Source organism: Hemibagrus wyckioides, linkage group LG07, assembly GCF_019097595.1.
Source record: "Hemibagrus wyckioides isolate EC202008001 linkage group LG07, SWU_Hwy_1.0, whole genome shotgun sequence".
NCBI lineage: Eukaryota > Metazoa > Chordata > Actinopteri > Siluriformes > Bagridae > Hemibagrus > Hemibagrus wyckioides.
This window is the reverse complement of record NC_080716.1, coordinates 16,541,647-16,566,527: the sequence shown is the minus strand read 5'-3', so window position 1 is coordinate 16,566,527 and position 24,881 is coordinate 16,541,647. Positions and strand designations below refer to the sequence as shown.

The 24,881-nt window shown below is 39.2% G+C and overlaps 4 protein-coding genes across 6 annotated transcripts in view; all 4 read left to right on the top strand.

The window, feature by feature from the left end:
* Window positions 1-1,756: 1,756 nt before the first annotated feature.
* Window positions 1,757-4,389, top strand: cldn15a (claudin 15a). The gene is made up of 5 exons (XM_058395730.1): window positions 1,757-2,218; window positions 3,027-3,191; window positions 3,324-3,405; window positions 3,568-3,675; window positions 3,797-4,389. Exons 1-5 carry the CDS (start codon window positions 2,002-2,004, stop codon window positions 3,894-3,896), a joined length of 672 nt encoding a protein of 223 aa, XP_058251713.1. The 5' UTR covers window positions 1,757-2,001; the 3' UTR covers window positions 3,897-4,389.
* Window positions 4,390-4,731: 342 nt separating this feature from the next.
* Window positions 4,732-11,364, top strand: dnajc3b (DnaJ (Hsp40) homolog, subfamily C, member 3b). The gene is made up of 12 exons (XM_058394697.1): window positions 4,732-5,283; window positions 5,976-6,086; window positions 7,068-7,192; window positions 7,334-7,408; window positions 7,636-7,779; window positions 7,902-8,083; window positions 8,304-8,423; window positions 8,906-9,011; window positions 9,125-9,245; window positions 9,441-9,573; window positions 9,700-9,848; window positions 10,035-11,364. Exons 1-12 carry the CDS (start codon window positions 5,199-5,201, stop codon window positions 10,181-10,183), a joined length of 1,500 nt encoding a protein of 499 aa, XP_058250680.1. The 5' UTR covers window positions 4,732-5,198; the 3' UTR covers window positions 10,184-11,364.
* Window positions 11,365-13,146: 1,782 nt separating this feature from the next.
* On the top strand, window positions 13,147-16,144 carry LOC131355998 (cytochrome b5 domain-containing protein 1). Its single transcript, XM_058394702.1, has 4 exons — window positions 13,147-13,290; window positions 13,496-13,572; window positions 14,662-14,880; window positions 15,582-16,144. Exons 1-4 carry the CDS (start codon window positions 13,170-13,172, stop codon window positions 15,810-15,812), a joined length of 648 nt encoding a protein of 215 aa, XP_058250685.1. The 5' UTR covers window positions 13,147-13,169; the 3' UTR covers window positions 15,813-16,144.
* A 762-nt stretch (window positions 16,145-16,906) lies between these two features.
* chd3 (chromodomain helicase DNA binding protein 3) overlaps window positions 16,907-24,881 on the top strand; it is a 42,278-nt gene continuing 34,303 nt past the window's right edge. For 2 of the 3 annotated variants that reach the window (XM_058394695.1, XM_058394694.1), the window contains exons 1-8: window positions 16,907-17,281; window positions 19,328-19,464; window positions 19,562-19,732; window positions 19,964-20,088; window positions 20,178-20,416; window positions 21,089-21,216; window positions 23,558-23,687; window positions 24,090-24,265. In XM_058394695.1, coding sequence (XP_058250678.1) covers window positions 17,116-17,281; window positions 19,328-19,464; window positions 19,562-19,732; window positions 19,964-20,088; window positions 20,178-20,416; window positions 21,089-21,216; window positions 23,558-23,687; window positions 24,090-24,265 — 1,272 coding nt within the window. In that variant the 5' untranslated portion in view covers window positions 16,907-17,115. The remainder of the gene's footprint in view (window positions 17,282-19,327; window positions 19,465-19,561; window positions 19,733-19,963; window positions 20,089-20,177; window positions 20,417-21,088; window positions 21,217-23,557; window positions 23,688-24,089; window positions 24,266-24,881) is intronic. The other variant, XM_058394696.1, reaches the window with a different exon arrangement.

The following is a 24,881-nucleotide window of genomic DNA, read 5'->3' as shown; positions in this document are numbered from 1 at the left end:
TAGCACTACAAGTTGGATGTCTAAATGCTGATCTTGGATCAGTGGTGGTTTCGGTGTGTCTGCCCATGTTCAGTATTAAAAGATAAGATGGAAATTTAATAGCACTGTCTAATACACATCGTTCCAGTTCAGTATCAGAGTTGTACAGCTGCTGACCAGGCTATGATGATGACATCATTTGAAAAGAAAATGAAAAGGCAGTAACAGGGTTCTCTGTGGTTACTGAAAAACTCAGAGGTGATTAAGTTAACTTAGGTGTGTTGTTTTTATTAAATATCAACCGTTTAATTGGGTTTTTTCTCATGTTTTACATAAGTGTAACAAAAGCAATGGACAAAAAGATAATATTTACCAAGGTTACCCTTATTGCACCTATGCGAAACATTCTAGGCAAAAATCAGTATTTTCTCCAAACATTTATGAGTCAACTAAGGTCACAATCCCCCAATGTTTGGCAAAAACCTTTTGGGTTGTTTTTTAACTTTCATTGAAAAGCAAGGACCACAGAGAAGATTCATGGCTAAATCATGTTGAAACCATGTGAAGGAGTTACTGGTGCAGCTGGAGAAAATCATGTCCAAAGTGCAAAAATGTAGTGTAATTTTAAATTTAAAGGCTAATTGAACAAAGAAGAAATCAATCACTGACAACCCTTAGGGGGTTAACGGGGAAATGGGTGTGTCCTAACTGAACTATTCTGTACTGAATATTCTGATTCTATACTATTCTGAACTGGACTTTTCAGTCCATTAGTTCACTGGCACATAAAATAAGGCAATCTATTTTCCTACAGAGTAAAACTACAGCAAACATCAGAAGAAAAATGCTTTTTATGATGCTTGTTTTCATTCCTTATATTGCCATTATTAGATGATAAATAAAATATTCCCAAGTTGTCATTGTTTACGGTCATTGCAGCTCAAATGTAGTGCTTCAAAGGTCCATTGACAGGATTCCTACATTAATATTTCCCCATATTGATATGTAGACAGCAAAAATGAAGGGAAAATACAGGACAATTGTGTGATTTCAGTGTCTCTATATACAGTATAAGAAATGTGAAACATTCATATACTGATTTGATATGTTAAAGGAGGGGAATGATGCACTATATGGTCAAATGTTTGTATTACATGCATATGTGCTTTTTGGACATCCCATCCCACATTTTGTTCTCCCTTTCGCTATTACATAACCTGCATTCTTCTGAGGATGCTTTCCACTAGATTTTTTTTTTGTGGGGCGTGGTGACCCTGAGAAATTAGAATGAAATGACAAGCAACCTACAAAACAACTTCCAAAACACTTTTGGACACACCACCTTTAAACATAGTGTTGTTCATTTTACTTACAGATCCAAATTGTAAAATTTCCTTTTATCAGGGGTGGTACTTTGGTATCTTTTGAATGTAGCCTGTCTGTTACATTGATATGATTGTGTACCTCTAAAGCTTTTCTCAAAAAACGAATTGCGCACTAATAAAGGTACTCTATTTCCATGTTTCCAGGTGAAAGATGAAAAAAAAGCCTCCTATACACTGAAATGTGCCACTTCAGAGAATGGTACGATGTAGAACCAAATGATGCCTCTGAAAAACAGCTTTGAGTTTCCCAGACAATCTGTTTAAAAAAAAAAAAAAAAAAAAGCATCATGCTATCAAGGGCACTAGGCGGAATGTTGGACTTTGGTGCTACCTGTTCTCTCGATAACCAGCTGCCGAGTTTCAGGGTGTAAACTGAAGGAGACGAGAGCACACGAGAGAGAGAGAGAGAGAGAGAGAGAGAAGGGGAGGGTAAAACAGCCTCATAAATCATTGATTTGCTTGCTTTATACTCAGCATCTTCCTAAAAGTTGTCTCACAGGGTGAGCGCTCGTTCTTCACGGCTAACTGGACATGTGCACACTGACACAGTGAAAAGTGAAGTACAAGGTGACAAGATTGTGGAGTAGGCTACAAAATTGCAAATACTGTCCCATTTGGTTTACACAGAAAGCAATAAATGGATCCAATTGTTGAAGTGGTGGCCCTGTTGCTCGGGTTTTTGGGCTGGATTATGGTAGGGATCACCCTACCGAACCGCTACTGGAAAACCTCCACCGTGGATGGGAATGTTATCACCACCTCCACTCTGTATGAGAACCTGTGGATGTCATGCGCTACTGACTCGACCGGAGTGCACAACTGCCGAGAGTTCCCCTCACTGCTCGCCCTCTCTGGTAAGCCCTCTATATCTCAATACCACTACACTTTAAACCTTCCCATTTCTTTTCCTTTTGTCCTTTTGTTTTGTTAAAGAAATAACTTTGTTTTTTTTTGGAAAGCTATTATAATTTTTATACTTATTATGAGAGTAATATTATAGGCCAAGTTTTATTATCCTTATATGCCATATGAGTAAAGTGGAATCTACAGCCCATACTTGTCTTTCCTCTGAAAAACAAAACTTTTTAGACTTTCCTCTTTTCTTTTCTTTTCTTTTCTTTTCTTTTCTTTTCTTTTCTTTTCTTTTCTTTTCTTTTCTTTTCTTTTCTTTTCTTTTCTTTTCTTTTCTTTTCTTTTCTTTTCTTTTCTTTTCTTTTCTTTTCTTTTCTTTTCTTTTCTTTTCTTTTCTTTTCTTTTCTTTTCTTTTCTTTTCTTTTCTTTTCTTTTCTTTTCTTTTCTTTTCTTAATATATATTGCTTAAAATCTGAATGTTGAACCTAAAATGTCTTAACTGTATTACAGAAAACGAAAGTTTCCAAATTTCATTTGAGGTCTACATGAAAGTGATCATATTCCTTTATTCCTTAATTCCATGTTATTCTAACTGCTCATTAATGAATGAATTAACTTCTACTAAAGAGTGTAAATGTCAGTTTTAGGATTATAGTTTGTATCTTGTTGTGCAAATTATTAATAATGATTAAATTAAATCCAACTTACTTGTTTATATTAATTTCATGAGACTAGCTTTATTAGACAGTATTCAAAATATTGAATAGCCCATTTAAGTAGACTCATGTCTATACTCATGTGCCCATACAGGTTATCTTCAGGCATCAAGGGCTCTTATGATCACTGCTGTGGTTTGCGGGACATTTGGGCTGGTTGCCACCCTCATAGGCATGCAGTGCTGCAAAGCAGCTGAGGACAACCCAGTTCTTAAAGGAAAGCTTGCTGGAACTGGAGGTGTCTTCTTCATCCTACAAGGTAAAAAGCCTAAATACAGTGATTTCATGTAGACGTATTACAAACAGTATGGCCAGGGAATGAATATGATAAATATTGTGTGATTAACTCAAGATAATGTTGTTGTTCTATGTTTTTGTCCTTTCACTAAAGGCTTGTGCACAATGATATCTGTGTCCTGGTATGCATTCAACATCACCCAGGAATTCTTCAATCCAATTTACCCAGGCACAAAGTGAGTTATGGTTTTTGTAGTAAGGAGATGCTGCCATCTGGAGTTACATGGACTCAACACACACACACACACACACACGAGTGGTGTATGGGAATATATGCAGGATGTTAGCTGTAGCCATGTTGTTTATGTTGTATTACTGTTGTGTGTTTTGGGCTGAAGGTATGAGATAGGAGAGGGATTGTATATTGGATGGTGCTCTGGGACTCTTGCCATCTGTGCAGGAGCATGTCTGTTATTTTCCTGCAAAACTCAGACAGATGACAAACCGTAAGTTTCTCTCTCTCTCTCTCTCTCTCTCTCTCTCTCACACACACACACATATGTACATATTTTTTGTACATGGAATCTAATTCTTATATTTCTTTTTTCTTTTTTTTTCTTTTTTTAGCGCATATACATATCAACCCTCCAGAGGAACCATATACTCTACAGGAGCAGCATCAAGAAGAGATGCTCAAAGCACTTATGACAAGAATGCATATGTCTGATAAACCATCAAACAGCCAACCAGACCAGTGCAGGTCAACTCCATGTATAAAAAATAATAAAGACCCAGAGTGTATTCATGTCCATTTATCCAGAGTGCTAATATGTAAATATGTAGACTTGTACAAGACTTGGAAGCATTGTATGTTAGATGGAATCAAATTGTGAAGCCGCATTTTTTTTGCATGCCGATTTTGTGCCAATACTTGAAGCAACACAACTTAGTGAATATCTGAGTTATTTTTAAACCTGTGTTTTGTTTGGTTTTTTAAATAAATCTGTTATACAGAAATGCCTTGAAATTATCCTACTTTTATACAGAATTTGTAATATTTTAAATTACGCATTCATTTGTTTTTTAATAATGTACAGGAATGTTGATGCTATATTTCACAAAATAGATGAATCATCTTGCTGGATTATGTGTGATATGTATAATTCCCTGGCACATCCGAAAGAAAGGCATATAATTCTTTTTTATTGCTATAATAAGTGTTAAATAAATTAATGAATGTCAGAATGTCTTGTAATCAGAGTCTTTTACAACAAGGGGTAGGGGTTTGAAGAGGAGGAGGAGGAGGGGGGGCAGTTGGGGTTTGAGGAGGAGGAAGAGGAGGAGGGGGAGGACAGTTGCTCTATACATAGATGGCAAAAAATATCTCTATTAATATATTTGGCAAGCTGGTTAGACCCAGGAATAAACGCCTGGTCAGAATGGACACCGATATGGTGACTTGCCTTATTTGGAAATGGGCGTGGCGTACTCCTGTGTTAAAAGATTCAGCCAATGGGACGCGACCACGTTGGAGGGGAAACACCAGCGCAAACACAGCCGTGCTCCCGTCCCGTCCAGCCACATAGCAAGCTGACATGTAACCGATTTGAATTCTACGGCCCAGCGTTTGAAGGGAGTTTCAGAAGCATCAGGTTGACGGCTTTACGTAATAGGTGTTGCATTTGACTCTCAGTCGAACCTGCCGTACCCTGTGAAATGACATTCCAACTTTATAACGCGGAGTAGGAGCTTTATAAACCTTGGCTTAATCGGAACTTTGTTTCGTCGGTTTGATTACGCAGTCGGAAGCATTTGCCAGTCGGACACTTGAAACATCATATCAGGAAGTTGCTGTTTACCTGTAAAGATGATCCTTTAGTGATATCATCATTAAAAATTTATTTTTTTTTATTTTATTTTGGATTAGTGATCGGAAATTATATATACATATATATATATATATATATACAGCTATATATATATATATATATGTAAATAAAGTTACATTTCGTTGTGCCGATTTAAAACGATGGAATCGGGACGCCGGAGAGGTTTAAACAGCCTCCTGTCGTCAGTGTCACTACTCTGTGTGGTCCTGGACCTGCAGCTGGACGGTAAGAGTCGCAAATAAACCATTTATTAGATAGAATACATTCTAGTATCTTCAACAATGTGGTATGTCTTAAATGTAGGCTGTGGCTCTGTTTAGAAACTGCACACAGGGTGTGTTGTAGCGGTGTAATGTTTACAGAAATCTCCCGTATACATTGTGTGTGTGTGTGTATATACATATATATATATATATATATATATATATATATATATATATATATATATATATATACATACACACACATATATGTATGTATGTATGTATGTATGTATGTATGTATATATATATATATACATACACACACATATATGTATGTATGTATGTATGTATGTATGTGTATATATATATATACATATATATATATATATATATGTATGTATATATGTATGTATGTATATATATGTATATTGTCATTATCTGTCACGAGTTACTGTGACTGTTTAGTGCTTTGTTGTAGGATAACCGCATGAATATTTCGTCTTATTTTGGTTCCCAGTCCAGTATGACTGATTTTCATGTTTCAATATCTATGTTAGGCTATTTATTGTAGTTTGTGTAGGCAAATACTTTCTGCCCATCATTTCGTGCAATGACAATCTTAGTTGAATCTGGTTTCATTTTATTGGAAAGGAAAGTTTGTATGCATTGGTTGATTAAATGACTCAGGACTTGTGACTTTCACTCTCGTTTCAGGTGTGTTAGGTGCCACCCATGTGGAAATCGAGCAGCACCTGGAGATGGGCCGCAAGCTTCTTGCTGCGGGGCAACTGGCAGAGGCGCTCTCCCATTACCACTCAGCAGTTGGTGAGGCACAGTTGTACACACAAACACTATACGGCTAATAGCATGTGGACATCTGATCATCAAACACCCCTGTGTTTTCTGAATATCCAATTTCAGATTTATTTCCACTTTGTTGTTATAATATCCTCTTTTACTCTGGAGAGGCTTTCGACTAGATTTTAGAGTGTGACCGTGTTCTTTCAGTAAAGTTAACTCTCAGTGCCGGTTCCAAGCCTGGATTAAAATGGGAGGGTTGTGTCAGGAAGGGCATCCGGTGAAAACCTGTGCCGAATTGAAACGTGGCGATCCTGAACTGGGAGCAGCCGAAAGAACAACAACGACAACGGCTGTGTTCTTTCAGTCACAAGAGCATAAGTCATGTACTGATGTCAAGTGAGGAGACTAAGGTGTTCGGGTGGGATTTCAGATCAGGTTAGGGCTTTGGAAAAGTCACTTGAGTTGACTCCAACCTTGGCAAACCGTGTTTTCATGGAGCACACTTTGTGCACAGCAGCAGTATCCTGATGGAACAGGTTTATGGGTCTCTTAGATCCTGTGAATAGAAATATTAAAGCTACAGCATGCAAACGTGTAACAGTTTGGGAAAGAACTACATATGGGGTTGATGGTCATGTGTCCACAAAATTTAGGCCATATCTAAATATAAAAGTCCAAGAAATATTTTCATTTTCATAAACAGTTTTGTTTCATACTTATGATAATAAATTCCAGTTCAACAAAGAATTTTTTCCTCTTCATTTTCACTTTTACATTTAGCAAGCATTGAAACAATTTGCATTGCAAAGATGCTAATCAGTTTGATCATAAATAACTAAAAAATTTTTTGTTTGACACCATGCAATGATTAAGGTTTACCTTAATTTCAAGACCACCTTTATGTGCAGAAAGAATATTTAAAACAATAAATGCTGGAGTTTTTTTGTATTGTTGTATTTTTGCTTGATTGTTTCTCTCTCTTTGTCTGCTGTTGACCACCTGCAGAGGGTGATTCAAAGAATTACCTGACATACTACAAACGTGCGGCTGTGTTTCTGGCCATGGGGAAGTCCAAATCAGCCTTGCCAGATCTGACTCGAGCTATTCAGCTTAAACCAGACTTCCTAGCTGTAAGTCTGTTAGATGTCTTGTTAGAAATGATGAAAATAAACATGTAGTGGATATTTCATACAAATGTGATAGATTAGATGAAACATGATCACTTTTAGGACTTCTTACCATTTATGTTGATTTATTTTGTGCGTGTTCAGGCTCGGATACAAAGGGGGAATATTCTCCTGAAGCAAGGAAACCCTCAAGAAGCCAGAGATGATTTCCAGGCAGTGGTAAGATGCAGAATGATTAGCCTATCCTTATTATTTCTCATACAGATATGCATGCAGATACACGTAAACTGCTGGTTCATCTTTGAGCAAAGCCCTTAATCCTAAGATGCTTTAAGGCATGCCATTCCATGCCATAACAAGCACTGTGACCCCTTATGCTGTGAATGTAGTACCTTTTTATGTGTTATTGGCCTTTTTAAGCAGTTAAACATTCTTTCTTTCTCCAGTTGCAGCGCTCTCCAGACACAGAGGAGGCCCATAATCAGCTCCGCAGAGTCATGGAGCTGGAGGAGCTCCAGGAGGAGGCACATAAGGCCCATCACCGTGGCGATTACACCACCACCATCCAGGTGCTAGAGCGGGTCATAGAGGTGAGTTTCAGAAAGGGGCACCAAAATGAATCAAAATTCCATCATTTGATGTTCAGGTGAATTAGGTGAAGTTTAGGTAAAACTTGCCTTTAATAACTTCTGTCACTCATCCTTTGCTTTAGCTCTCTCCATGGGATCCAGAATCTCGGGAGCTAAGAGCAGAATGTTACATCCGCATTGGGGAGCCGAGGAAAGCCATATTAGACCTTGCGCCTGCAGCACGGCTCAGAACAGATAACCGAGCAGCTTTTCTAAAACTCAGCCGTCTGTTATATGACCTGGGAGAACACCAACAGTCACTCAGGTCAGCACAACCTATGAAAGGGCTTCAGATAAAAAAAATAAAAATAATAAATTCTTAAAATATTCTGTGTTTTACATGCAACACTGACTGTTCTGGTGTTAGAATACTCAACATATTTTGGGCCATTTTTGTAGAAAGATTCTATTCCACATCTTATTTACATATTTAGTGTATTCTCTCTCTCTCTCTCTCTTAATCTCACTCTCTCCCTGATGATCAGTGAGATCCGGGAGTGTCTGAAACTGGATCAAGATGACAAGGAATGTTTTGCTCATTACAAGCAAGTGAAGAAGCTTAGCAAACAACTAGACTCTGCTGAGGAACTGATCTCAGAACAGCGGTAAGCATAAACAGCACTGGGTTGCTCCATTAGCATAGGGAAATTATTTTTTCTTTTATTTGCCTAGCTGCCATTCCCGCACTGACGCGGATTGTCTCTAGTCACACATACATTCAGGACAACAAAAAGCTCAGTCCATGGTGAAATCTCCATGCTGATACCAGGTGAACTAGCTCATGTATGCACCGCCGCATCATTACGGTAACAACTAGTGTGGATATGCAAGAAAATGTGATTACAGTCTTGGAAAAAAAGACACCTGCTTTGTGAACAAACCCTGAGTATAGCTACATGTGTAATATTTTGCCGTTATAATATATACTGATGTTGGGTGAGGATGCCTGCCATGTAATCTGCTTCCCAGTTCATTTCAAAGGTGTTCAGTGGGGGTTGAGGTCATCAACTCAAGTTTGTCCACTATTTGTGAATTTGAGCACTTGTATCCATCCTAAGTGAATGCTATTTCTCCATTTGTCTAACAGATATCAAGAAGCAATAGAAAAATATGAGTCTGTAATGAGGACTGAACCGAATGTTCCGTTCTACACTCACAAAGCGAAGGAGAGGATCTGCTTCTGTCTAGTGAAGGTCCGTAACATTCTGGACTAGAAACAATACTTCAAAGGTGGAGTAACATTGTATTATAATTGTAGATTCTTCACATTCTTCTTTGTTCTCTTTGCTTCGTGTGATGTAAGTAGAATAAGAAGGCAGAGGAGGCAGTAGACACGTGTTCAGAGGCCCACCAGAGAGACCCTCGAAATATCCACATCCTCAGAGACAGAGCTGAAGCCTACATTCTGCTACAGGACTATGAGAAAGGTAGATTGCCTTGTGCTTATGTATTGGATATATGGCACATGTTTAATCAGTGTTTATAATAATAATTAAAAATAATATAATACATTGCATATTACTATGTTCCTTACTATTATTGTTACTATGTTACCTCTTCTCTTTTTTACTTTCTATCTGGTCTGTCTCTTGAACCCTTTCTCGATCTGTTTCTGTCCTCAGCTGTGGAGGATTATCAGGAGGCACGGGAGTTTGACCAGGACAATCAGGAGATCCGTGAGGGTCTTGAACGTGCACAGAAACTCCTGAAGATGTCGCGGAAAAGGGACTACTACAAAATCCTGGGAGTAAGCCGGTATGGACATAATGAAGATATATTTTTTATATATATATTTTTTGACTTCTTGTATTTATACTCTTCAGCAGCACTAGTGCACACTAATACACATGTGAATGATCCTTTTTCATGTTCTCTCCTCAGGACTGCTAGCAAACAGGAAATCATTAAAGCATATAGGAAATTGGCACAGCAATGGCATCCGGACAACTTCCAGTCTGAAGAAGAAAAGAAGAAGGCTGAGAAGAAATTCATCGACATTGCTTCAGCTAAGGAGGTTCTTACAGATCCAGGTAAATATAATTAAAGTTAATACTAGAGCTAGATAGAGAAATGTGTTTTGTAAGATAGATGTATGTGTCCTAATCTTAATGATTCAAGTAATGGCAAAACAGTGAAAATGAGTCTAATCTGTTAAAAGGATAAAGTCAAGCCATCATACAATATATTAAATTTTTATACTTTAATGTGTTGTATAGAAATGCGTCAGAAATTTGACTCAGGAGAGGATCCCTTGGACCCTGAGAACCAGCAGGGCGGAGGTGGTGGAGGAGGAGGAGGCTGGCCATTTGGTTTCAATCCCTTTGAGTCGGGTGGAAATTTTCAATTCAAGTTCCACTACAACTAATATGACGTTAAATACGATGGACATGATTATTATGGACAATGGACTGGATTTATTTAAAATCCCACAAAGGGAAGATAAGGAGAAAATCCACGTATTCTTCAGATGGCTCTTCTGTTGGCTTTTTATCACATTGGGGTAGTTGTGTGCCAATTCAGACCTGAAAAAGCTGACTTTTGGGTCTCTTAAGGAATCAAATGTTCTTACGTGATTGAAAAATTGTTTTTGCTCGACTCCATGCAGCCAATGGGTGTGATGAATTGAAGTCTTATTTAGTATTTTTCAAATCTATAATGTTTCAGCTTTATCAGCTGAACATTTCTATGGCATCTGCTTTTCCATCTAGGTCCCATCTGTCTCTCACTCTCGCGCTCTCTCTGTCTGTCACCCACAAGTTCGCTGTCTCCTCTTTTTTCTCTAATTGAGTAGTTCACATAGGAGGGGGCCTGATTTCAGTACTGTACTTAAGAAGTGTGTATCTGTGGCAGTAAATGTTTTTAAGGTTCAGTCTCAACACTCCAGACTTGATTACAATAAATCAGTATTGCACTATTTTGTGCATTTAATTGATTGGTATAGTTTATAGGGGATGAAAATGGTTAGCCAGAACAATGAGATTGTCTCTTCCTGTGTAGTTTTTTTTTTCATGATTACCCTTGAAAGTTTGCTCAGTACATTTAAAAAAAAAAAATTAACCACCTTGGTTATTGAATGAATGGAGAACCTACAAGTCTAGTTCTTGCAGTCAATCCAAGACACGATCATGGCTTCACAGAAGTACCAAAATACCTCATGGCCTGACCATACACAAAACACACTCAACGGCACTGGTAAACTGGCCCACTCTCAGCCTACTACTTCATAAAGTTTACCTGCTTTTTCAGCTTACTGTCTCCAGATTAATTTACTCTATAACATGCAGTCCAATCTATATCTGACACAAAGTGTGGCAGATAGACCGACCTAATTTTGTTTTGGAAGCATCTGTAACGATTAATATCTATGTGACTACTCTTCTCTACTTATATAAACTTGCAGGTTCCCATTGAATGGTTTAGTGATTTTTTTCCCCAAGGAGTATTTATGGCTTTGTGTTTCATAATTTTCTGCATTCTTTGAATGAACTTATTTGAAGTCACTTTTAGGTTGGATTATTTAAAAATAAGAGGGAATGTTCTGATTAATACCACTGTGTTAAGTGTTGTCTCTTACACCCCGACTTACACAAATCGACACACACTGAGCTGCTAGGCACTACTAATTAGTTTCCATCACTGAAATGCTACCTTTATTGTCTAGGTGTGTTGGCAGCTCGTCCCTATACAAATCATTAAAGGCACATGTTAATGTAAAAGTTCATACGTTATCATAGCAAAGCAAATATTTAACCATATGTTTTAGTCCAGTCTGATTTAATGACCAACCAAAATAAATGAAAAGCAAGTCTTGATGGTGCACAACCACACATCCATCTCAGACCTGCTCCTATGGTATTGACAGTGTATGACAATACATAATTCACAGTTAATGTTGGGGAATACAAGGCTTGAAAATCACATGCTAATTTGTCTAGTTTTTGTTCAAACTATTTTGTTTTAATAGTCCTTTAAGTGTCCTATCCTTTGCTGAACAAACTGTAAATGTGAAAATATGGCAGATCTTGCTAATCATCCAGTCTCTGTCTTAAAATCAGGCCAGAGCTCACTACAACATATACATTTATATATGCATATTAATTGCATCATGTGTTATATTAGCTATCACTGGGGACTGCAGTGGGGTCAATTAACACAGTGGTACTGAGGTGGGGTCAGGGAAACTCCAGGGGTCTATGAAGCATCACCAGTGGGTTTGTTTGTTGTTTATTTATTTGCTTGTTTGTTTGTTTGCTTCCATGTAACCATGGTTGAAGTCACTATCCATCTTTATGAAAGTCTTCCCATAACTCTAATATTTACTACTGTTTTATCCTGTTTGACAAGTAGGTTGAATTCATCCTTGAAAATAGTAATTAGCCAGAACATTATTGTCCAGATTTGAATAATGTGCTTAAAATTTAAATAGCTTATAATACTCTAGTACCTCTATAAGTATTCATTTCATTTATTTTTTCTATCTGGTACCACAATCTCTGGTATCTCCAAACTGGGGTCAACTTTATGTTAAATATCAAATAAGCTTCAAGTTTAAGTACTTGATTGATGCAAGTGTGTGATGATTTAAGCAGTTTGCACTGTGCGAGTGGGCAAATGTAAGGATGGGCAATGTAAGGATTTGAGCGAGTTTGACAAGGGCCATATTGTGATGGCTAGACGACTGGATCAGAGCATCTCCAAAACTGCAGCTCTTGTGGGGTGTTCCCGGTCTGCAGTGGTCAGTATCTATGAAGTGGTCCAAGGAAGGAACAGTGGTGAACCGGCGACAGGGTTATGGGCAGCCAAGGCTCATTGATGCACGTGGGGAGTGAAGGCTGGCCCGTGTGATCCGATCCAACAGACGAGCTACTGTTGCTCAAATGCTGAAGAAGTTAATGCTGGTTCTGATAGAAAGGGGTCAGAATACACAGTGCAGCATAGGTCAGGGCTGTTTGGGCAGCATAAGGGGGACCAACACAATATTAGTCAGGTGATTCAGGTGGTCATAATGTTATGCCTGGCATACATTATATATATATATATATATATATATATATATATATATATATATATATATATATATATATATATAATTACATTATATTACATACACTACTTGCTTTAATATTTTTTCCTCCTTGGTAAATATCTGTATTGTTATTATATACAGAGAGGTGGTGTGCATGTCTCGCGGTTGCCACAGTAACCACTGTGCGTACATATTGGCTACACCGAAACAATAATGGAGGCGTTTAACCTAACAGTTTATTCAACACTTTGTTGAAATTTATCGAAAGACATTCTGTTTTTCCATTTAGTGGTTGGGTTAATATTGCTGCATATATTTTATTACAATGCCGCGTTCGAAGTATTTTACACCGAATGAAGTGTCCGTGCACAATACACTAGGAGACCTGTGGGTATCGTATCTGGGTAAAGTTTATAACTTGACACCTTTACTACAAGATTACAGAGGTAAGAGTCTGACTTAAACCGCCGTCATGTGCTTTATTTAAAGTAGCTGTAAGTTACGGAGTTGTTAGTCAATTTGTGTTACAGCCTGTAACACTCAGTTCTTTAGCTGCTCCGTTGATTAACACTTGTTGGAGCTACATTTTAGCTACACTTCAGTGTAAGTTAATGTCACCTAGTTAACCTCATACCTGTGTTGGTCTTTTAGGCGATGTACTTCTGAAACCGATTATTGAAAGTGCAGGCACGGACATCAGTCACTGGTTTGACCCCAAAACGAAAGATGTAAGACACATTACCAGACCTCTACGACTTTATACACCTATATTATAATATTATTATTAAACTATTTGCATCCAGTAAATATCTATCTATCTATCTATCTATCTATCTATCTATCTATCTATCTATCTATCTATCCTATACGATATTGGCAAAAGTTTTGGGACATCCCTCCAAATCATTGAATTCAGGTGTTGTTTTTCAGGGTTTGGACTTGGCCCCTTAGTTCCATACCAAGACATTTTGGACAAGTTCATGCTCCCAGCTTTGTGGGAACAGTTTGGGGATGACCCCTTCCTGTTCCAACATGACTGTACACCAGTGCACAAAGCAAGGTCCATAAAGACATGGATGAGAGAGTTTGGTGTGGAGGAACTTGACTGAGTCCTGACCTCAACCTGATAGAACACCTTTGGGATGAATTAGACTGGAGACTGTGAGCCAGGCCAAAACTGGGACGTCTGCCTTTACCTGCACATGCATTTAATATGGAGTTGACCTGCCCTTTGCAGCTATAACAGCTTCAACTCTTCTGGGAAGGCTTTCCACAAGGTTTAGAAATGTGTTTATGGGAATTTTTGACCATTCCTCTAGAAGTGTATTTGTGAGGTCTGGCACAGATGTTGGACGAGAAGGTCTGGCTCGCAGTCTCTGCTCTAATTCATCCCAAGGGTTTTAATTAGGTTGAGGTCAGGACTCTGTGCAGGTCAGTCAAGTTCCTCCACACAAAACTCACTCATCCATGTCTTTATGGACCTTGCTTTGTGCACTGGTGTGCAGTCATGTTGAAACAGGAAGGGGTCATCCCCAAACTGTTCCCACAAAGCTCCAATAAGAATTTATTTTAATCAAACATAATTTGTTTGAATAATTGTGTTAAGTTCATAAAATAAATCTGTACTGACAGAGTCCATGAAATTTGTGTTTTAATACTTTCCTGGCTGCAAAAATGTTGAAAAGCCCTGCCCACTGATCACAGCCCTGTTTTTATGTCAGATTTTTTATTTAACACCACATTTCTTAGTTATTTTCAAATATGTTCTAGTTTGACTCTAATTGACATCATTTATTTTGGTATATTTGCTTTCCCAGATTATTACCCATGTTGATCCTTTAACCGGCTGTGTAAAGTATTACACCCCCAGGGGGCGCTTTGTGCATGTGCCCCCCACGTGCCCTCGCACTGACTGGGCCAATGATTTTGGGAAGCCTTGGTGGAAAGACATGCGCTATGAAGTTGGCATTCTGACAGCCAAGGCACGCTGGATCCGCATCATCAACACACTCACTGCCCAGGAACAGAGGCTGGAGGTAGGGTACAGCTGCACACTCAGCATAACAGTGATGAATTCTGCACATTCTTGTCTCTTATAAAATCATGGCCTGCATCCAGAGTGCACTGATTAGTTCAAATATGTCAGCGAATAAAGGTCAAAGATGGCTGTGTTTGCAAAATATATGTCTGTTTATGCATAAATGTTGCATGAACCTGTTATTTTTCTTTAGTCAAATGGGTTAGTTACACTTTGCGTAAGCATGCTGAAGAGGGCAGGATTGAGCTATTTCTGGATTCTTCTTACTTAGCGCCCCCCAAAAACACACACACACACACGCTTTTGACTTCTTAGTTAATTTTGCCCTCTCTTTGGTTTCTGCATTGAATTTTATTCTTCTTCTTGATAAAGGGAAGTGTTACTGCTGTTATGCCACTGGGTGTACAATAGGTCCGAGCTTGGGTTCATGCTTTAATTCTACAGTCCAGTGACTGCAGAGCGGCCAAGCACGCTCCTGCCAAATGCCTCATCTGGCATAAGGCTATTCTTCTTTGTCCAAAGGCATACATGGCCATGCCCTCCTCCCCACCACCGCCACCAAAAAAGGCTCTGCTTATACAATACGTATTAGCCTCTATGAAGGAATTATTGGAAGTGCACCTAATCTTTACAATGTATTACAAATCAATTTCGTCAGGAAAGTGACTGACACCTGATAACCTTTTATTATCTGGCTAGGTTTGTTCTGAGGAGACACTGAATGAGATTTTATACCGTTACCTGCGCTACAACTCCCATGCAGCCAGCTACACCTGGAAGCATAACGGTGTCAATATGGACATGAGTAAAACCTTGAGTGAGAACGGGATTCCAGATGAAGATGGGGAACTAGACCAATGTCGGATGGATCGTGACCTCTACACTCCATCCATATGTCTGTACTTCAATGATGACCTCACTGAACTTTGACCAAAGGGGCGGACTGTCATCGTATACAACACAAATGCTGATATTGCAACACTGTTAATCAGTTATTAATTGTTAATACAGCGTTTCATTGTAACAGGGGTGTCAATAGAAGGGGAATAAATATCACAGAAATGTGTATCACATTATCCTATTTATTCCAACATGAATAATTCAACAGAACACATAATGACATACATAATCTCACCATAGTTATAACATGTTCATGTTCGCAGTTCATTGTAGCATTGCTTGAAGTTGATGTGCTGCAATAAAGGCAACATGCTGTGGAATTTTATTGTGGTATATGGCAGACGATAAATAAAGCGGATTCATTTGACAAAGGTTTAAGAAGATTTAAGGTTTAAGGTGAAGAGTGTCATTCAAGGACCACATTTTCTTTAGAAAGCTTTACTGCCAGAGGATGCTGGCTTTTCAGGAATTTGTGTCCTGTCCTGTGGATGAAATATAACAGTTTCAGGTTCCTCTGGTGCACAGGATTCATTTTGGTCTCAACACAAAAAGTAAATTCAGTATAATTTTTTTTAACTTCATTTCTTTCTTTATTATTTTAAAGAAAAACTCCAAGCATATAACCGAGAAGTGAATCCACACATTAAACGGTTAATTTTTAAGCAACATCTGATGTAAATCTGGGCATGGCTGCGGCAGAGCTCCTCTCCCCCCTTCTTAGCCTCCCTCCAGTCAGACAGCCCCAATAACGCACAGCCTTTGCTCCAAAATAGTTTTATACATCGGTGGGGGCTTTTAAGAATATCAAGGTAGCCATGTTGGATGGATTTGTGTGGGTCTCTGCAGTCCGACTAAAGAGCCTGTCTTTACTCTTTAGAAATAAAAAACGCACACCAGACGGTTAGCAGAGGCAAGTCTGACTGTATGGTGGATTTCACTAGAGAAAAGAAAAGCAAGTGAAATCCAACTTAGAATTAGCAATAACACCCCCTTTTCACTGGAACAATGTGAATGTTTTTGAGGAGGGAGGGGAAGAGAGCGCAAGAGAGAGAGAGAGAGAGAGAGAGAGAAAGGAGGAGGAGGAGGAGGAGAGGGGGGGCGTTCTGAAATAATATAGTCAGCCATTTTTATGTAAGGGGATTTTTCTTATTGGGGGGGTTGTTAAAAAATAAATATAAGGGCGGCCATCTTTGTTTCTCTGCCTTGTAGTGTAAAATATTCCAAAACGCCCCCCACTTTGTGTGTGTGTGTGCCGATTTGAATATTAAAATAAATATTATTCGGAAGGAATATACTTTTTGATCTCGAGGACGGGGTCGCTGACAGGGATATAATGTCCTCACCTCTCCGTTCTTGTGAGGAAGATGAGGGCATGGCGGTTAATTCCGAGGGAGGAGATTTTGATGAAGAAGAAGAAGACGACGGGGAGCTGGACGAGAACGCAAGCGACATAAACTCACCGGCAGCGCCTCGAGAAACTGCAGCGCTAGCCGCGCCAGGTACCGTACACGCACACACACACACACACACACCGGACCCTGGAGCGCGCCGGGAAACACATATACATATACAGCTTAAAGATAGTCCGAAAAAAATACTTTTACAACTCCGAGCATGAATAACATCTGCAGCTACAGCAGCCGGTGGTACTTGCCAGTGGCTGTATTTGCTACACACCTTAAAGCAAAGAAAATGTGCACCTTGAGCATGAAGTTTAGAGTTTAACCAAAGTTCACTAGTCACATTTTCTGTCCCATATAACTTCGGGGTTATGCAATTTTCAAGCTATCAAGGACTGTGATATACTATATTATACTTTACCACACAGTGCTGGTTGATAAGCTACCTCCACATAAACAAATATTATAAGGTTTTGTAAAACACCAGAGAGAGAGAGGGAGAAAGAGAGAGAGGAAGAGAGGGCGAGAGGCTCGCGGCTGATTGAGAGAGTGGTGTTGTGACAGAATGTAAATAAACATGACCCGACCCACTGTCACTTCAGAAAACTCACACACACACACACACTCAAACGCCCAACATTACTATAATCTACCTGTATTTACCTGCAACATTGTAGTCTTCTCACGTCCTTTACTTTGTGTCCTGTCTTTCTCGTGGCTAATCTACATAGTTACATGTTTACATGTTAAATAATGTCAAACACCGTGATGGATAAATGTAATGTCTAATCATCAAACTAAATGGAGCTTAATAACACTTTGACATTTGATATCGTACAGGATAAGTTGCCCTTTAGTAGTAGTGGTGGTGTTTCTACTTATCATAACCAATAGGGGGGAAAAGTCAAAGTTTTGTTTTGTTTAACAATTTGATCAAAGATATGTACTGTTTGATAGTTGGCTCAGCTTGCAGCACGTACATGTGGGACGTTTGGAGTTTGAAACGCCGTAGGCCCTTTCTTTCTGTGCAGGATGTGTCTCGCGCAGACAGTAAAAAGGAGCGCGTGAATCAATTAAAGTACGCGCCCCCGTGTCCCCCTGCGGCCCCTGGAGACCTGCAGCAGCAGCGGCGGCGGCTCGCCGGCAGTGTTCATTCCCCGGAGCGCGAGCTCTCTTTGGGGGGGAAGCCGCCGCACTTCACCGCTCTGAGCCGCAGTGAGCGCGCGGCCTGCACATCCCCGAGTCCCGCGTGCGCGCTGCTGCCGCCTCTGGCTGCGCGAGGCCAGCTGGGCGGTAAAGGCAATCGCGCCTCGCGCTCGCTGCGTCTGACGACAAAAGGCGTTATGTGAAAACCGAATTGATTTGAGTACAATGGCGGACGCAGTTTTCAGCTCGATTTTCATTCCCGCCACGACCGACACGATCAGGCGTGAGCCTTTGTCCTCCTTACTTTGTCCCATATGCGAGGGGTTTTATTAACAGTTTTCCCATCGCTAAACAAACTAAAAATAATTTTAATGTACATCATTCAGGAAAACAAAATAACTCAACTAATTGATAAATTACAACATGCTTTAACTAGACCCTCATTATGCCTATCAGTTTTGACATACAGTAATAACAAAATATATCAGTTTCTTTCTGTTTTAGATCTACAAAATGAATGTATTATACTTGCGTGTGTGTGTGTGTGTGTGTGGAGAGAGAGAGAGAGAGAGAGAGAGAGAGTATATATACCAAACAACAACTGCATTGACTGAACAACTTAGATTTGCACTTTTGAAATGAAAGTGTTATCTATAAAGCACAATGAAACGTTACTGCATCAACATTATTCACACCAGGAGCGTACTATTCTGAGATTAACTTGTTAAACCTTGACAGCTTAGTGCAGGTCAGAGGTTAAGTAATTGAGTGACACTGATGTTGTCTGCTCCATCACCCCCTGTGATGCTCTCAAGGGTCAAACCATTGTCAAGCCTAATTGTTTTGGGATGCGGTTCAAGGGATCGTTTTCAGCTTGTGTCAAGGATTATTGTCAGCTCTGTTTAGACATCACTCTCTTCAATGCCCCCCACACTAACACCCACCCCACCCCCAAAACACAAACATACATGTTTTTTTTTGTTTTTGTTTTTTTTTCAGACGATGTTGAGGATGGAGGGGAAACATCAGAGAGGGAAAGCCTGGGAAAGAAGAAGAGAGGGCCAAAAAAGAAGAAGGAAGCTAAAAAGAAAGACAAAGAGGGCAAGACCACCAAAGCACGCAAACGCAAAAAAATAGTATGTTGTTCTATCTAGCATTATGCTTTTTAATAAACTTTTACGTGAATATTGTGTTTTGTCACTTAAATCTGAATGCGGCACCTCTGTGTTCTAGGACAGCGATATAGAAAGAGACTCCGAACAGGACTACGGGGTGAACTCAGATAGTGCGCTCAGTGATTATGGCGAGAAGAAGAAGAAAAAGAAGCATAAAGACAAGAAAGAAAAGAAGACCAAGAAAAAGAAAAAAGATGATGAAGACAGTACACACGAAGAGACCACGAAAGTAAGATAGTGGTGTTTATATATATAAAAAAAAGTGCTTTCTGGGTTCCTAGCCACAGTATATCCTTTTCCATCCTACACTTCACTTCACCATATATGCTAGATACTCTAAAGCATTTTTAATATGGATGAGAATGCCATTGCTTCTACAAATAACTTATGATGATGTACAGTACCTTAGGAAGACAATGTTTGTTATGATGACCATTGTTTGGTTACATGTTTCTTTCAGCCAGTAGAACTAAAGACATCTGCTCAGCTGGCAAAGGACTGGGGTCTGGAGGATGTGGATCATACTTTCACAGAGGAGGACTATCGGACACTAACCAACTACAAGGCCTTTAGCCAGTTCATGAGGTACTGTGCCAACAATGTGTGGTTAATTTGGCACTTAAAAGCAGCCAGAATAAAATAAGGATGACTGGGGATTTTAATTTGTTGTGCAGGCCTATGATAGCTAAGAAGAATCCTAAGATCCCCATGTCTAAAATGATGACCATCTTGGGAGCGAAGTGGAGAGAGTTCAGTTCCAATAACCCCTTCAAAGGTTCAGCAGCCGCTATCGCAGCTGCAGCAGCCGCTGCTGCAGCAGCCGTTGCTGAGCAAGTCTCCGCGGCAACCGCTTCTCCTGAACCACCCCCTCAGCCACCCCCACTTCGCAAGGCCAAGACCAAAGAAGGGAAAGGTGAGTTGCCTTAGAATAGGATGGAGATGCATGGCATTGTCTTAATAGTGTATAGATGACAATGGAATTTGGTTCATTGTTCACTATATAGTGTTTGCCTCTAACGGGTATGTAAGTTGTTTAAGTGACAAATATTTCATTTCAAACTTTTTTAAATCAGTATAAACAATGTTTATGCTAATAGTCAGATCCTTTCCCATGGGAATCATCCTGAATATAGGTGTGTGTGCAGGTATGCAAAAATGGGAGTGGCCAAATCTGCCAAATTACTACAGTATTTTTAAATATATTTCCAAAGACCAGTATTTATTTATTGTTTTTATTATTATTATTATTATTATTATTATTATTATTATTATCATTATTATTATTATTTACATTGCTACTGAAATATCTCGAACATATTTTCTTTAATAAAATGCTATGTATAAATTCAGTTCAATTTATTTGTATATATAAAAAGTTTACAGTTATGTTACTATTTTATCCCTAATGAGCAAGCCTGAAGTAAATATACAATGGACTATGCAAGATGCACAAATTGTTATGTTGGAAAAGATATTTTAAATATTATTCCATATTTATTGAAAAGCATCCTGCTAGCACTTATTATTATTTGTACAAATCTCGTCAGTGTGTGTAGTGTGCTGTCCTGTGTTTGTGTGTGACAAGGCCCTGGTTATAAAAAGCGCAGCAAGAGTCTACGCACCTCTGACAAAAAGAAGCCCAAGCCTAAGAAGATGGCTCCCCTCCGAATAAAACTGGGAACTCTCGGGAACAAGCGCAAGAAGAGCAGCTCGGTGAGAATGCACACTGGTTGCATTGGTTTGTGTTGTGATGAGAGATGTTGTATTAAATGTGTTGCTTCACTACTTTTCAAGCTGGTGTGTGTTCATATAATCAACTCCTGAATTATTGGCACGCTTCAAGAGAATATAGTCAACATTTTTTTACATACATTACACACAAGTATTCAAACCTTTATGCATATTAATTGCCTTTACACTAAGTAAAATCATTCTTAGACAATAGTATACTATTTAATAGTATTTTTGTTGACAAATTAATCCCAGCCTTAAGCAATAAACCTTATGTTCCTGAGCTGTTGGGAGTCCTGTAATAGTAATGCTACATCCAACTAGAGAAATTAAAAAAAAACAAAGACAATTTTGTACTTGGTGTGATCTCCTCAAGTAAAATTCCTCCTACAACTGCCATTACAGTAACATTGGCAATTTATACAGTATGTACCTTAGAACAACCAAAATACAGACTAAATAGCTTATAAAATCCTTAACTTTGACTTTACCTAGGTGCTTTAAGGAGGAAAATATAGCCAGTTAGCTGGATAGCTTGTTGCTAACAAAACCAAACATGGAGGAGTCCATGTTTTTTCCCCACTTTGTATCTAGAATGTATGGAGGCTGAAAATGACGTCATTCCGAGCTCAGAATTCCTGCTTCAGAGGTAAGTTGCATGCAGCATAATTCACAGTCAGTGGGGTGTTGGGGTGAGAGAAAGAGTGTGAGAGTGTAAAGAAACAAAATTAAAAAGCATCCACTATTTACATTTCAGGACTGATTGTGTTTTGGCTTTGGGCATTGAACATTTATTAGGTCTCTAATTGTGTGGAAAGGGAGTGAAAGAGTGGAAGACAATTTTTCCTCATTGTGGAGTAAGAGTGAGTGATATCATCTGGTGTGAATTTTAGCCAGCGTGCCAACAAATTTATTTAACAGGTTGAAGAACCAAATACACAAATTGGGTAACAAAATATAGGGAGAACACAGACTGGGCTAAAAAAACATTGGACATGACAAAAAGTGATAATTTTCTTATATGCACTGTATTTTAATTAGGTAGCTGTTAGTAAGGTCTCTGTTTCCACCCTGGAAATAAGCTGACCCTCTGGGAAAGTCCCTACATCCAGTCCAGGGTCAGAGACTTTGGGAAACTATGCATTAAGATTTTTCTGTAGATTATGTGCCCTTTATAATTCTGCAGAAGGAGCAGAGGTAAGTGATGCACAGGCCTTACAATCAGGCAGTCACAGTAACAGCTAACTAAAGCACAAGGTCTTGTTGGTACTTGATAGTCACATTGATGAACACAGTAGTCATTTTATTCTGATAAAACACTTCTGGAGTACTGAATTGTGAATTGAGAATACCTGGGCCTGACTGTAGACTTACATACTCAAAATAGTAAGCCACTATATGTTGTCATTACAATATAGGGACCATTATAAGGATTATAATTGCATTATAAGGTATGTGATACAGCTTTCTTTTTAATGTGTGTTCCTTGGCACGATGTTTCACAATGAATTCATATGATGGAAAACAACCCAGCACAGCCTACATCAGAAAATGTTTTTCTGCAAGAAGCTTGCAATAGCATTTTCTACCATGGGGAAATTCCAAAATCTTACATTGTAGATGTAAAACTAATGCAAAAAATGGTCAGATCTGGAAAATTGCTCATTTGATCATACTGTCCACCTACACAGTGAGAATAGTGGTGAGACAGGTGATGAAGAAACCAAAGATTAGAAGTTTTATAATTGCTTGGTTTATTGTAGTTGATTACTGGGGCTTTAAATGTCACAATCTGTAAAGTCTAACTTTTTTCTGTTTGAAAGTGGTGCAAGAAAAATGCCTGAGAGCACCCCACAAAAACTCAATCGCTCTATTGTGAGACAGATTCTGTTTTAAACCTGTGGTCTAAACTGAAGATGACAGTCCGCATACACAAGACTATTAATATACACTATACGGAATATACAGAGCTTAAAATGCTTTGCATGGAGCAGTGGAGACCACTGCTATTATCCCCAGGGGTGACTTCTAGTATTTTGTGCTCTTAGAGAAAATAATTTGTATGAAAAATATTATGTTAAGATTAAACCATGCATAACCCTCATAAGCTTAAGCATAAAATATTACTAACTGCATGTGTTGTTTATTTTATGTATTAATCCCTGCTCTTATAAAGGGTGCCAATAACTTTGGAGTTGACTGTGTGTCATATTAAAACTCATTATAATGACTTTAAGCAGAAAAACTCCAGTTTGTGTGTGTGTGTGTGTGTGGTATGTTATTCTTTATAGTGATATTGTATTGGTTTATGTGTTTTATCTAGAGTGAAGAGGTGGATGATGATGACTCTGAGCAGGAGAACTCGAGTGTTCACAGCTCCTCGGTGCGCTCAGACAGCTCCGGCCGGGTGAAGAAGAACAAGCGAGGTCGGCCAGCAAAGAAAAAGAAAAAAGGTGACATTTTATTTTCCTTTTTTTAACTGTGCTTCACTGACATGTGACTTCCGATGTTGTTTTTTCCAAAGATGATTAGGGCCATCTGAAAATCCCCTAGAAGTTAAGTTGTCTTTATTTGTCACATATACATTACTGCACACTGAAATTCATTCTAGGCATATCCCATCCTTGGGGGTCTGCCATGATGCAGCACTGCTGGAGTAGGGTAGGTTGGGGGGGGGGGCTTGTTCAAGGGCCCAATGATGGCCGCACTGGGGTTTGAACCCTGATCTTCCAATTAACAACTCAGAGCCTTAACCACTTGAGCTACCACCGCCCTGACTCATTACCTTAATAGTAATAAGTGTCATGCTCTCGGGTAGTTGTGTGTCCTCTCTCATTTCTATCTGTCTTTCCCAGTGCTTGGAGATGAGGATGGTGATGGCTATGAGACAGATCATCAGGACTACTGTGAGGTGTGTCAGCAGGGAGGGGAGATCATCCTGTGTGACACGTGCCCCAGAGCGTATCACCTAGTGTGTCTGGAGCCTGAGCTGGAGAAAGCTCCTGAGGGCAAATGGAGTTGCCCACACTGCGTGAGTCACCTCTAAATCTTGCTTAAAAGCTTAAAGGAGCAACAGGTTCATGTTTTTGTGTTAAAAGCTGAGTTATAATTATTATCTAGTAGGTACATGTTTTGATGAGAGCTTGAAAAATCCTTTTAAGCATACTGTGCCACTGGCAGAAAGGCTTCTTTAATGTCGTGCCACTTCATGAGACCAGCCATGTGACCAGTAGCAAGGTCAGATTGCTATGCCTAACATCACCACAAACTTTGAAGCTGGTGTCTGTCTTATAACTGAATGTATTTATATTCATAATTGAAGAAGCTGCACTATATGGCCATAAGTATCTGGACACCGGACCGATATGTGGTTCTTCTCCAAACTGTTGCTACAAAGTTTGAGGGCAAATGTGTGTAGAATGTCTTTGTGTGCTGTAACATTACAATTTCCCTTATCTGGAGCTAAGGGGCTCAAACCTGTTTCAGTATGACAATGCTCCTGTGCAAAACGCAAGCTCCATGATGTCAAGGTTTGTCAAGGTTGGAATGAAGGAACTTGAGTGTCCCGCACAGATCCCTGACCTCAACCCAACTGAACACCTTTGGGATGAACTTGAATGTTAACTACACACCAGGCCTCTTCACCA

What these genes read in the sequence shown, in the direction of transcription:
- LOC131355998 (XM_058394702.1), top strand. Translation starts at nt 13,170, where the DNA reads ATGCCGCGTTCGAAGTATTTTACACCGAATGAAGTGTCCGTGCACAAT. An exon ending in TTGACCCCAAAACGAAAGAT is followed by an intron (nt 13,573 to 14,661) that starts GTAAGACACATT and finishes TTGCTTTCCCAG; the next exon opens with ATTATTACCCATGTTGATCC. An exon ending in CCCAGGAACAGAGGCTGGAG is followed by an intron (nt 14,881 to 15,581) that starts GTAGGGTACAGC and finishes TTATCTGGCTAG; the next exon opens with GTTTGTTCTGAGGAGACACT.
- cldn15a (XM_058395730.1), top strand. Translation starts at nt 2,002, where the DNA reads ATGGATCCAATTGTTGAAGTGGTGGCCCTGTTGCTCGGGTTTTTGGGC. An exon ending in CTCACTGCTCGCCCTCTCTG is followed by an intron (nt 2,219 to 3,026) that starts GTAAGCCCTCTA and finishes GTGCCCATACAG; the next exon opens with GTTATCTTCAGGCATCAAGG. An exon ending in TGTCTTCTTCATCCTACAAG is followed by an intron (nt 3,192 to 3,323) that starts GTAAAAAGCCTA and finishes CTTTCACTAAAG; the next exon opens with GCTTGTGCACAATGATATCT.
- dnajc3b (XM_058394697.1), top strand. Translation starts at nt 5,199, where the DNA reads ATGGAATCGGGACGCCGGAGAGGTTTAAACAGCCTCCTGTCGTCAGTG. An exon ending in GAACTGATCTCAGAACAGCG is followed by an intron (nt 8,424 to 8,905) that starts GTAAGCATAAAC and finishes TTTGTCTAACAG; the next exon opens with ATATCAAGAAGCAATAGAAA. An exon ending in GCTACAGGACTATGAGAAAG is followed by an intron (nt 9,246 to 9,440) that starts GTAGATTGCCTT and finishes TTCTGTCCTCAG; the next exon opens with CTGTGGAGGATTATCAGGAG.